Source organism: Hemibagrus wyckioides, linkage group LG26, assembly GCF_019097595.1.
Source record: "Hemibagrus wyckioides isolate EC202008001 linkage group LG26, SWU_Hwy_1.0, whole genome shotgun sequence".
Taxonomy (NCBI): Eukaryota; Metazoa; Chordata; class Actinopteri; order Siluriformes; family Bagridae; genus Hemibagrus; species Hemibagrus wyckioides.
In genome coordinates this window covers 17599281-17612777 of record NC_080735.1, presented here as the reverse complement: position 1 = coordinate 17612777, position 13497 = coordinate 17599281, and the positions used below count along the sequence as shown (strand labels likewise).

Genomic DNA, 13497 nt, shown 5'->3' with positions numbered 1-13497 from the left:
GAGGAGCTGCTTCACGTCAGCACACATATACACACGCACGCGCGCACTCTGGATGGATTTATTTATTCGACTTGCCTCGTGTTTCTGGCTGATTATTATAAACACTTCACCCCGGGTTATTTAATAAGTGTGGATTTAGAGGAACCCATGACTGAGTGAAACTCTGTGGTCTTCCGCTCGGCACAATGCGCCTTATTACTCCAGGTGTCCTGACTGTATTTACTGTACTGACGAGACTTACACACGCCGGTAAGTAACTCACATTCGTTCACTCTCTCTCACACACACACACACACACACAAACTACAAGTTACTACCGATTAATCAAGTTAAATCTGTCATAACTGATGGATCACTTTATTCCTCCCAGAGGGAAATTTATAGATCACAGCAGCAAGAGTGTTCAGAATAACTAACCATAAAAATAGAAACATATTCAGGACAAAATCATAATTTATATATATATATATATATATATATATATATAAGTATATAGGTATATATAACCTCCAGGGTCAGGGGTTCGATTCCTCTGGGGGAACTCGGGGAATTCATGTACTCTCTGTGTTTCAGGGGTTTCATCAGGGTTCTCTGGTTTCCTCCCTCAGTTATAAGATATATGTTGTAGGTAGACTGGCGTCTGTAGTGTGTGTGTGTGTGTTGTGTGTGCCTTGTGGTGGTTTGGCACCCTGTCTATGGTGTCCCCCACTTGAGTCCCCTGGGATATACTCCAGACTCTTCATGACCCCGTGTAGGAGTTACAGAAATTGGATCTCGATCTCTCTGTCTCTCTGTCTCTCTCTCTCTGTCTATATATATATATATATATAGAGAGAGAGAGAGAGAGAGAGAGAGAGAGAGAGAGATGTATATAATGTTTGTGTATATGTGAATATAGTACTGGAGTATGAACAGTATAAACCACACAGAGAATACAGTCTTGTATATGCTGAGTCCTCCTGAGAAACTTATCTCTGGCTCTGTGTGTGTGTGTGTGTGAAAAAGTGTGGCAATAAGTAATAGGACTTTTCACAGTAACTACTGAAGCAAATTTATTATGAACTGTGTTTGGTGTCTGGTTTCATCATACAACATTTACAACACACCAAAAAAATAAAGGCAGGTGGGGCAGTGGTGGTTGAAGTGGTTAAGGCTCTGGGTTGTTGATTGTAGGATCGGGGTTCAAGTCCCAGCACCACCAAGCTCCACTGTTGGGCAAGACTCTTAACCCTCCCTGCTCCAGGGGGGATAGCTGGCCCTGCGCTCTGACCACAACTTCCTCAACTGGGACACATGAGGAAACAAATTCCTCTGTGCTGTAATGTAATGTGTGAAAAGACTTTGTCCTCTCAGTTCTTATTCTTCTTCCTTTACTGTACCTGAGAGTGTAGTGTGTGCTTCAGGCAACATGCGCAGACAGGACTTAACACAGAGATTAAGAAGACAATAGACCAAAAAAAACCCAGGACTGCAGTCATACAGGTTTTCTTTTAATAAGATCTAAACAGGTTTTCTTCTACTTTTTACTGGCAACAGATCCACACGTGACATCATCATCTACTGGAAGTGCTGATCGCTTGCCATCTTTGATTGATGCTTATATCTGTGTCGCATTCCACAACACCGGCTTAAGACGTTAGCATCAGCCGTGGGTCATGTGGTTAGGTTGTGTTTTATTCTGGACCAAACATGTATAAATCTGTCACATTCGACACCATGAAATATGTCTACGAGTATAGAGTGAAGGATTAAAGCGATATGTCATGTATTACTTTCAGAGAAACAGAGATTTAGACTGATGGTGTTGGTGTCTGGTGTCTGTGACCTCATGAACCAGTAGTGATGTATTCAGTGATGGTGATTTTTAAGCACTTTCAGCGCTCTGGATAAGGGCATGTGCCAAATGACGTAAATGAAATGTAAATGTGATTATAAATAGAAACTTTCTTTAAAGTGGCGATTAGTTTTTTTTTTTTTTTTTAAAAAAAAAAAAAAACCTTTCATTTCCTTATTGGTTTAATTGCTGCTTGTTAAACTTGATGGTCAGCATGGTACAGCATAAACGTTTATCACTAATTTATGGCATTGTAAATAGATGCCTTAAGGTTTTTTTTTATTTGATGGACTCCTACCATGGATGTGTGGTGATTCTTGTTGTTGTTACTCACAGATATCCTATTCGTCATCATTATTATTGACTTCTTCTGGTTATTAACTTGACTGGTGAATAAATAGGTCCACTCAAGCTGGTGGAAAGTTCAGGAGTTAATAAACGATCAATAGATCCAGTGAATAAACTATATACAATACATCAGATGTACACACTGTACACAAAAAAACATGTTCATGTGGTAAATCATCACTGAGGTGCCGTGATGCAGTGGCGTGATGCAGTGGCGTGATGCAGTGCTGCGATACACATCGCTTCTTATTCACTTAATTTTTGTTCAGTTTGTTGACGTGACTCATAAGGAACTTACATTAGCTGCTACTTATGATCTGATAATGTGCACAGTGCAGGAGTCAAACCTGTCAGATAAAACAGCCTGGGTGTGGTTCTTACCCTCTCTACCTGGAGTATCTGTATCCACTCTGTATCATCTCCCTGCTTTAAGATGTAAATCTGTCTGTCTCTCTGTATTTTTCTCTCTCTCTCTATCTCTGTATCTCTCTACCTGCCTGTCTGTCTGCCTGCCTGCCTCTATCTATCTATCTATCTATCTATCTATCTATCTGTCTGTCTGTCTGTCTGTCTGTCTGTCTGTCTGTCTAGAAAGACAAATACGGGACCGGGTCATGACTACTTGGTGTTGATTTCATGTGGCATTGACGCACCAATCATTCATGTTTTATCTGTACAGAAGAGACACACCCCGTGTACTGTGTAGGTGTACAAATACGCTACATAAAAGATTTTTTTTAATGTTGCATAATGTGAGTGTTCTGATGTTGTGACGAAGATTCCCAAGCATTCCCCCTTCTGTATCAGTAAAGTTCCACCTCTGGGGCTGGCTGGCTGCCTGCTTGTCTCAGATCTTTTCTCTAAGCAGTTCTGAGCTGTTCTAACTAACAAGAGAAAAATGTTAATCCTCATATTCTCCAGCATTCTTCTCTTACTTATTACGATGATTGATCGTTCCTCATCGTTGTTGAGTTCTCGAATCTGATTGGTCAGGAGGTGAATCGCAAGTATTTACACCGTTGCTATGGTGACAGGGACTCGTATGTGTGATGTCGCCGAAGCCCAAACTTTTTAAAAAATTCCATTTGCATTACTTCCGAAAGCTGAAAGAAGTAAACCTGGTCCTTCACTGACGCACAAAACACTACCTGCTTCTTCCTCAAAACGACATCACACAATTCTCTAAACTTCACTGATAAGATCTCGTGAACAAACACTGCCAGTCAAGAACACTGAACTCCGTCCAGCGGTTCCTCCACTGACTCCTCACCTGGACGAACACCTGCTGAGTTTCGGTTATCAGGCGCCACTTTAACGAAAATAAAAATAGAAACATAAGAAGAAGAACAGATGCCAGAGGTGCAGAGGGATTTAGAGAGAGAGAGAGAGAGAGAGGTGAGAGGCAAAGGAGGAGAGCAGTCACGGAGGAGATCCGGCTGGAGTTGTTTGCTTCATGCTCTGACAATGAGGGAGAAAGATCTGAAGCACATCAGGACTCGATTCATGTTCCTTAACTTCCAGTTTAGACACTTTCCGCATGATGCAGCCTAATATTATTACCTTACAGAATATCCAGCAGGTTTATTTCTTTCTAGAACACGTTACAGTTTGCTGAGATGCATGTAGTATTTTCTAAAGAGGAAAAGAACAGTGCTAGAGGCCATCACCATAGTAGTTTTCCACTCATTATATCTCTCCTGAACTGGTGCTTTCAAATGGCTATTCATGTCGTGTGTGTGTCTGTGTGTTATGAGTTGGTGAAGAAGACTTAACTCAACTTTGAATGCAGTGTTTGCCTTGGCTAGGGATTTTGACAATGAGCCGATGACTTTTCAAAAGATGTGTGTAAACAACAGAACAAACATAAAGAAATAGATACATACTGCGTCTCAATATAAGCAGCTCTCTTGTGGTGTACACGAGTACGAGTTGGGGCTCTGGTATGGACACACTACACTATGCTACACACTGGGACACTGATGACTCCTAATTTCCTCCTCAGGCACTGCCCAAATCCAAACATATCAAATGGTTCAGTTTTACACGTTATATCAGGGGTCTCCAACACGTCACGGGTAGTTCACGATGCACTTCTAAGGTAGTTCGCCTGAAGTTTCATAGAGTATTGTACAAAATCAAATGAACTCAATAAACCTGTTTAAATTTCATCCCAATCTGTGTGCTGTAGACATTTCTTATCAGTGCGGCTGGTGTTTCAGAATAAAGTAAAGTTTAATATTCTCATTGCAGTTGGATATGAATGCCATAAAAATACTGTTACTTAATCACATAAAGTCCAGTAAAATTTCATAAGACCTTCAGTGTCAAAGGTTTTCCATTTTTTATATCTATCATATCTAAGTCTTTTTCAGTCTTGCTGAGGACATCAGGAAATGTGTGAGGATACTGTCAGTAACAATTTGCTGATAAATAACAGAATCCATGTGAATGAAGGAAAATCCCACGAGTCTCTTCAGCAAACCCGTTGTATTAATCATTTAACTCAACAGTGAATATGCTGCGTATGTGGATTGTATTGTAAAATATACCTGTTCGAAGTTCACACAACAATAGCTTATTCAGCTGGTTCGGTTTATGACAATAAGCTATGGAAATAAATGTTACTAATAATATAACAGGAGTAGCTCTTGGCCCAAGTTCCTGACTCAAACAGCAAATAAAACATCAAATAAAGTTAAACAGTTGAAAGCAACAACAGCCGTAACAAGCTTTGTAGATGATGTTGGATGAGAGTTTTGTTGGGCCGCCATTTTGTCGTCATCGTCCCCCACCCCAGTAAACAGTGTGTATGGTTGGAGTCTCAGTGAATGTTTGCGGTGTGTGTAACAGTCGTGTTTGAGTCCATCAGTGTGAAAAGATGGATCTCGGACTCGGCTGCTGTTGGAAAGGGGTCAGGATGCAGATTCTGGGCAGTTTAAGTGCTCAGGACAAACCAGAGACTCATGAACAAAAAAATATGAAAACAGTACAGCAGTCCAGGTATCACTACACAGGATTAGGAATCGAGCGTGTGTAAACGTTTGATTCTTGTAACGATCTGTTCTGTGAAATCCAGGGCAGTATTTATGACCAGTCTTATTCAAATGATTTAACATATTGCCCTCTCCAGGCCATGTGTACACTTCTGACCTCGACTGTCAGAGGAATAAAACACATTGTGACCTGCTGTTTATTCTCTTATTTCTCTTTTCACATCTCCTTCTATCCATAAGTTCCCGCTCCTTCTGACGTGTCGGTGAAGTGTGACAGTAATGGAGCGGTGGTGGAGTGGACGGCCGCGGGGCTCAGCGAGCAAGCCGACTTCGAGTTAGAGATCAAAACTAACTTTGGGTGAGTAGGACACACTCGACTGGAGCGGGATGATCAGGATGGTCCAAACTCGGGTCACATGACTTAGTGGTCAGATGTAATGGGAGTGGACAGAAGTGATTTATACAGCTAACTACCAATTTATTACACTTCATCAGAACATTAAATCATTTTTTAGAACAGCGTAGAATAAATGCCACTAGCATAGGAGAGTTAATTGGAAATTAACAGTCAATCTTGGAGACTGGACCACATCTAGAGTTGAATGACTAAAATGTCTCGGAAAAGGTTTAACAATTATTTATTTGGTTTATTGTAATGGTGTAAGAGGAAATCCTAGATACATTCAGTTTTATTCAGGATATTTTTTAAAGAATATTGAGCAAAAAATGGCTACAAATTTTGTGCATCTTTCTACATCCTTTTCTTGACCTCACAGGAAAAATATCACTGTTCACACAAAATCTCGTCACCTCGACCTATCATCCCTGCTCGATGATCCAGGCTACAACTTTTACGTTGTGAAGGTGAAGGCTAGAGACGGAAAACAGGAGTCTGAGTTTGCAGTATCACCAACGTTCTCATTCAATGCTCTGATGCGAGCCAATATCACCTGTAAGTACAATCGTTTTTCTGTTTTCATCTTGAGACCTTTCTTCTCAACACAAAAGGCTTAAAGGATTAAAACCCTGCCTCCTTTTTCTGTTCTCAGGTAGCCTCGAGTTCCCCGAAGTCACAGTGTTTCCTCAAGATGGACAGTTGTTTGTTCAGTTCGCCAACCCTTTACACCTGTACAGAGACACACTTGCTCTACGCGGACTCTTAAAGTCAGACACGCTGGAGTACGTTCTCTACAGGGACGAGGCAAGGGCTGAGAAAACTCATCTACATCCCTTTTTCTCTCGCACACCTTAGTGTTTAGAGTTTGCACTGTAGGGAGATCCGTAAAAGCAGGTTCAATTCAGTTTTAACATTGGGCATTGTCAAAAAGTAGCTTTACAGACATATATAAACGCAGGATATTAATTTATCCCCTGTGAGCATCGAAGAGGTGACGGTGGTGAGGAGAAATCTTCATCTGTTTAATGCTAAATAGTGTGATTTATAAAATCATTTCCCTTCTAGACCTGTGTAGTGTATACTCAAAAGTATGGGCGATTGTGTAACCAGGAAATTCATTTGAGTTACAACATGAAGTCTGTCTTGTTAAAGTTATGAAGAACTGATCAGTGATGGAGGCTTGAGTACAAAATGGATCGTATCAATTGCAGTCCTAAAGCTATCTCCAAGGTTTTGTAAGTTGTGCCGTTCGCAGCAATCTCACCTACGTCCAGGACCTATGTTGGACATCATTCCAAGAGGAAGTAGGGCATCAGGGTAGATCAAACAGGTCTGGAGAGCAGAACGTGTCTGGGAACTCAAGAGTAGAGAGGGGGGGTGCGGTAAAGGAAGAGGGATGGATGGATTGGTTGAAGGAGGGAATGATTGATGGCTTGATGGACTAAAGGATGGGTTGGTTGATGGATTGATTGATAGATTGATGGACTGATGAATTGATTGGTTGGAGAAATTAATGGATGGATTAATAGATGAATGGATGGACTTATAGATGGATTAATGGACTGGTGGATGGATTGATTCATGGATTAATGGACTGATGGATTGGTTGGTTGGAGGGATTAATAGATGGATGGCTTGATAGACTAATGGACGGACTTATAGATGGGTTGATGGATTGATGGACTGACAAATAGATTGGTTGATGGATGAATTGATGGATTGATTGATTATTAGGAAGTCCAACATATGACCCATATGCCAGGATGAGCATGATGAAGGTTTGGCTCTAGCTAACCAAATGCATGTAGAATCTCTGTGCTAAATTCAGCTGAACTTTAATTGAGCTGAAGGTCTTTGATGGCTAACTTGTGGAAAAATGATAAGCAGTTATAGACTAGACTCACAACCGATCGATTTTCCATTATTGGATATTTTGTCTAGACTTATGACATCATAATCTCAGTTCAATCCATTTCAGTTCCATGTTGTAACCAAACTTCCCAGCATGCCCAAACTTACACATTACACACATCGTCCACAGTGACTAAAACTTCTACACAATAATTCTAAATTCAGCTCCACACATTTGTATTGCTGTGGACCTGTTTTACAAGAAATACGTCCTGTCTATTCAGGCTTCAGTCCATCCTTTTGTCTGTTTTATCCTGTTTCGTTCATGACTCAAGTCTAAAGTGTATTGAGTCCTCACCTCAAAGACAAACAGCCTACAACAACTAGAGCTTTGTGTTCTGGTGGAGTTGTGGTTAAAGCCTTGACTCTAAACACAGAGGTATGAACCTGGTTCTGGTTCCTGTACCAAGAGTGAGAACAGGTAGAGAAAGCTTGTGAAAATTGGTTGATGCTCTCTTTTCAAGCTCTTTTGGTCATTTTGTTGGACTGTGGGGTGCCAGCTGCTTGGAAATGATCCTCCACCCCCCAAAATCTTATGTCACATCACATCACTTAGCCATCCTGCACCTTCCATATCTATCCTGGAGACCTGAACCAGCGACCTCTCAACACACAGCCGAAGCCCATCCAGTGGACCCACAGGATCTCACACTAGAGTTCTGCTTTATAGCATTTGAACGAGGGACAAAATCCTTTCAGCTCCTGGCAGATGATAGTCAGTACACATCACTTCCTGGGTCACTTTTCACAGTAACCAAAAGTGTAGCTATGAAAACACAACCGAGAAGCTGGGAAACTGGTTGTTGCTGTGTTCTGTGTTGTAACTGTGTGGTTTCTGGGAAGTGTTTAAAAATGGCTTCATCTATTCACACAGATCTGGTTCTTCAGCTTCGTTATATATATGTCCTGTAGGAGGAGTGTGTTTATGTGGTTAACTAGCTTAGATATTTTCGACATTACTCACCTGTCACAACCACAACTCTTAACCACTGCACCAGTTAAAGAACACAGGTGATCAGATAACATGGGTTTGGTTTCAAAGATTTTACCAAAGTAATATTAGTTCAGTGTTCAAGTTTCCACAGCACCACAGTCATCAGTTCTGACATTTCCCTTTGGCTCAAATCCAAACCCGAGCACAAGGGAAGGTGGGTAGATGCTTCGCTGATCCTCTCATCACCTTCAGCACTCATAGCTTGAAATAATTAATAATACAATTATTGTAATAAATAATAATGCGCTTCATATAATTAAGGGTTCTTTTTCGTCTAAAAGGGTTCTACTGGGACTTTGAGGTACCTCGGATGAACAAAATAAACAAATAACACAAGAGGTATAAGCTAACAGGTCTGCAATATATGTATGTTCTTCTCTTTTCAGATACCTGAAGAGGTGACTTGTGTTCACGAGTCAAAGATGTGTGAGAGCAACATATCATTCCCAGAAAACCAAGAAAAATACTGCGTCACACTTGTGGGGTTCATCAGACAAACCCCTCTAAGGCGAACAGAACCTTACTGTCACTATGGCCAACTTTATCCTGGTAAGTATAACAAACGTTATGATCTTTACTCAGCTATGATTAGGCAAATCTATGAATGTTGCTCATCTTCACTTCGGGTCTTCACCTCAGTGCCACCCCTCAGCACGTACCTCGTCCCACTGCTGGTCAGTTTCGCAGTGTTCGTCACTTTGGCCTTGGTCTCTGTGTTTCTGGTGAAGCGAATGAAGAAGAACCTCAAGGAGGACATCCATTCCATGTTCCCAGAGTTTCTGGTAAGTCGTCATTGTAATTGTTTTTGTAGTCATACAGATTACACAAGAATCGGTAGAAAATTACAAGAAAAAAAAAGAAATCATTCTTTTCAGACGTTGGAGGAAGTGAGTCAGGACTTCAACAGGAAAATGTTAGCTGTGCTTTCTGGTTAATCTGCTCCATTAGCGAGGAGGAGGTTAGGTAACCAGAAATAGCGGATGTTTGGAAAGGGTTCTGTGGTTTTAAGGGTATATGATGCAAAAGATTAGGTTCAATGAAGAGGAAGTATTATTTTTAGACGGATCTAGTGTAATCGAAATCTTCAGACGAGGATTTCTCAGGAGGATTTTACTGCCTCAGGAAAAAGGGTCTTGGAACAGTAACCCTGCCCTTATATACTTATACCAGTTACACCAAATACACCAGGCACCGATAATCCAGGATGAAGGAACCACTGGCTATAATCTCTGAGTTCCGTCATTTATCCGTTAACAATATTCATTTAATGATACAAACGATGGGCTGAACCCAGAGGTACAGTATTGGGAATTACATGAAAAGTGAACTTGAATATAAAACGTAAATGTAGAAACATGTTCACAGGCTAGAAATGCCATAGCAAAACAAACAAAAAACATGAACAGTTCTTAGGCTAACAATAACAGAAAAGAATCCATGACTGACGTGTCCTGTAAAAAGATTCAGGTCTTCCTGTTGCGTGAAAAATTGTTACGAGCTTGCAGGTAGAGTCGAGAACGAACGCTTCGGCAAAACATGTTTTCATAATAAACCATTCTAAAGTAGTGTTCAAATGTTGAACAAACTCTACCATAGATATCGCTTCCGTGTGGGTGTGTGTGTGTGTGTAAGATAATGGTGGACGTGTTGTGTGGCATTCTTGGTGTCTCACCACATTGTTTTGTGCTAAATTCCTTTCCTCATTAACAGAAGAGCAAGACTCCTCTCATCGAGTTTTTAAGCGTGGTGCCGGACCCCGTGAGCCCTGAAGTTAACCTGGTTGATAAAGATCCCCCGCACATGACACTCGACATACAGGAGAGCACCACGCCCTCAGAAACCACCCACTCTTCTCAATGCACTGAGGAGGAGGACGACGACGAGCTTACAAACTCAGGAAGCAGCGAATCCATGGACAGCTTGTGCAAGTACGGGAAAGCAGAGGACCTTTCGGGCAGCAACTTGAGTTCGGGTTATGACCGGCCGCACGCACTGTTAGAAATGAGTCCTGGAGACATGGTGCAAAATTACAAATGTTGATAGGTCTCAGATCTTTCGTTAATCAAAAAGATACACATCTCCGGTTCTAAGAAGTCAGAGAGAGATGTGACGGAGGACAGAATATAAATAATGTGAACCCAGATTCTTCGTGTCTCAGCTGCAGTAATGTTTCTTTATGCTGACGCCAGTATAAAGCTGTTCTGAAGTAGACCTGCAGGACTCAGAATTTCAGTTCTCCATGTCCTAACACACCCACACCATGTATAAGTGTTTATTACTGACTGCCGGCTCAAAGAGCTCATGTTCTTACCCCACACACAGATTTTACATATATGCATTAATAGACCATTGTGCTCAGGGCAAAAAAGGAACTAGATCCTGTGGGTCTAATTATACGCCTGTGTTGCAAGAGTGGAAAGTAGAAAACAGTTGCTCTAATTACAGTAACTGACTACATGATTCACTATAATGCAATGTTCACACCTACAGCCACTCAGAGATCACTGATTTTCATTGAAAGCTGCTGCGGCTTGCAGTGACGAGTGACAGTGAGCGCCGGACACTAGACGTGTTCAGCAACGTGTGTTGAGATACATTTAACTTTATGCAAACTCGGTGCAACGACTACCAAAGGTACTGAAGACAGCAGAGCGCACGTGATCTGTGCAGATATTCACACACTGCTGTAATAAACAACTTCTACTGAACGCTGTGTAAAACCATTAAAAGACCAAATCAAACCAACGCCTGCCAGAGGTGCCACGTGTCTTGCAGCAATGTCTAAGACCGTGAAGACGCCTCTGTAGCACTGGTGCAAGTTTAAATGCTAAAATACGCAATCCAAAACCTCAGGAGATTATGGACACTTTGCTAGCTAGATGACTAAATGAATGTTTTATAGAGTGAAAGTCTGTACTAAACTTCAATGCCATGTTGAATTTTCTTCAGCTATTACCTGTTGTGTTTAATATTAATATAAATTTGTGTGAATGAAATCTAGCTAGATAGTTAAATGCTTGCATTTTGGCTAACTTAGCTAGCCGGCAAATGAACCTTGCCTTTATTTATATACGGGTGTTTATTCAGATATACAATATTTTCATGTTGTTGGGCCAATTATGGATGAGAAATAAACTTGTAAAGTAATAACTCAAGTCATTTTTGTTGATTACTATCACAACACAACAAGTTGTGTTACTAACACAACTAACACAAGCGAGTTTTTCTACTCTACTTTTCAGTCAGCGTTGCAGACGTCTTGTTGCTGCGGCGCTAATCTAAACTCATCTAATCTAATCGTAAACTTTCTGCTTCTTGATGAACATCTAGCAGGTCCGACCTGAACTTAGTGTGACTTGATGTGTGTATAAATCAGGGTTAAAGTACAGACCTTATTTAATAACCAGCATTTTGTTGGTCCGCCATGTTGGTTTCAGGTCCTCAACTTAGAGTGTTTGGGAGCTAAAAAGTACTTCATCTGGTTTTTCAGCAAATCAAATGTAAATGATTGGTGGTGGTTGTATAGGGGAGAAAAACAAGTATGAAAGTATAAGGTTCTCCAGCTACTTCTAGGGAGCCTCAAAATCTGTATATTGGCGTTGGTAGGTCAAGTGGTTAAAGCTCTGGGTCGTTGACTGGACAATCAGGGTTCAAGTCCCAGTACCGCTAAGCTGCAACCGTTGGGCCCTTGAGCAAGGCCCCTAACCCACCCTGCTCCAGGGGTGCTGCATCATGGCTGACCCTGTGCTCTGACTCCAACCCCCAAGCATGGGATATGCGAAGAAAGAATTTCACTGTGCCGTAACGTACATGTGACAAAGACTACTTAACTTATATCGATCCTTTCAACTGTGTCCCATGGTATGATATTTTCCAAAATGGTGCCAAAAGAGTCTCGACATTAATCACATCAAAACACTTTACAGGAAGACTGAAGGAAAAATCTATTTTTTTTAGTAGGTAAGAGATAACTCATGGGATGTGGAGGAGATCTCACCTGCTGCTGGTTTTTAACTGGAAACTCGTTCTCCTGAACTTTGACACTTAAAAGCATTTATCCACAAAACTTTCAAAAATAAATTGCACTCAGAGACATGAAATGACATGCAGAGGAAAGATTTCTTTTAAAATGATATCTAATTTTCTACTCTATTATTATTATTATTATAAGTATTAAAACGTTATTTCTACTCATTTACATATTTGGTATCCCGCATACTTTAAAATGAGGAAAGATTTTATTATTAATAATATTATTATTATTATTATTATTATTATTATTATTAATAGTAATAATATCAGCAAAAGTCTGATACAGCTTAGGTGCAGGACAGGAGGTTTTTCCCAGTACTCTGTAAGAAAGTTTTTCTAAGAAAGTTCGAAAATAGCGTACACAATAATACTCAACCCTCCTGTTTGTGTTTAGAAAGTGAAGTGAGATAAGAGTTTTGTTGTTTTGTAAATTTAATTTCTAGCAGAACAGCTCCAAAAAGTTTAATGTGTGTTGTTTTGGCCTGGTTTCCTCCTGAAGCCCCTTTTAAAATTCTGTGTTAAATAAAATTGACAAACTAAATCTTGTTAACCTAAAGATCTAAAGCTCTGGGTTCATCAGTACTTTTTACAGTTTTTAGTCCATGTTACATCTTCAACCTCGAGAATGAGGGACGCATATAAGCAGCTAAATAGAGTTAAAGTTCTACAGTGATGGCCGTTACGTGAGGCTTCCTGAAACGTCAAGAGTGGTATGGATTCCCCTGCACTGTTAGTGTTTTTTAGGCGAACAAAGAATATAATGGTACCTTTAAAAGGTACACAATAGGTCCTTAGGGTACAATCATGTTCCCAAAACAAGTTATAAAGGTATGACTAGAGGTACAAAATTGTACCCTTCAGGGTACCACCCCACCAAAGGCTTAAAGGGGGACAGTTTTGTACCTCGTGGTTGGAGTCTCGTCACTCGGTGGTGCTCACTGCTGCTGTGAATGGATCTGTGTGGTCATCCTGTGACCAGGAGACAGCA

At 40.7% G+C, this 13497-nt stretch overlaps 1 protein-coding gene across 1 annotated transcript; it reads left to right on the top strand.

Moving 5' to 3' along the window:
• The first annotated feature begins 2 nt into the window (after nucleotides 1–2).
• ifngr1 (interferon gamma receptor 1) lies at nucleotides 3–11617 on the top strand. The gene is made up of 7 exons (XM_058380440.1): nucleotides 3–249; nucleotides 5416–5533; nucleotides 5952–6127; nucleotides 6225–6376; nucleotides 8864–9026; nucleotides 9117–9259; nucleotides 10188–11617. The coding sequence occupies exons 1-7, from the start codon at nucleotides 186–188 to the stop codon at nucleotides 10515–10517; spliced, it is 1146 nt and encodes a 381-aa protein (XP_058236423.1). The 5' UTR covers nucleotides 3–185; the 3' UTR covers nucleotides 10518–11617.
• Nucleotides 11618–13497: the final 1880 nt, after the last annotated feature.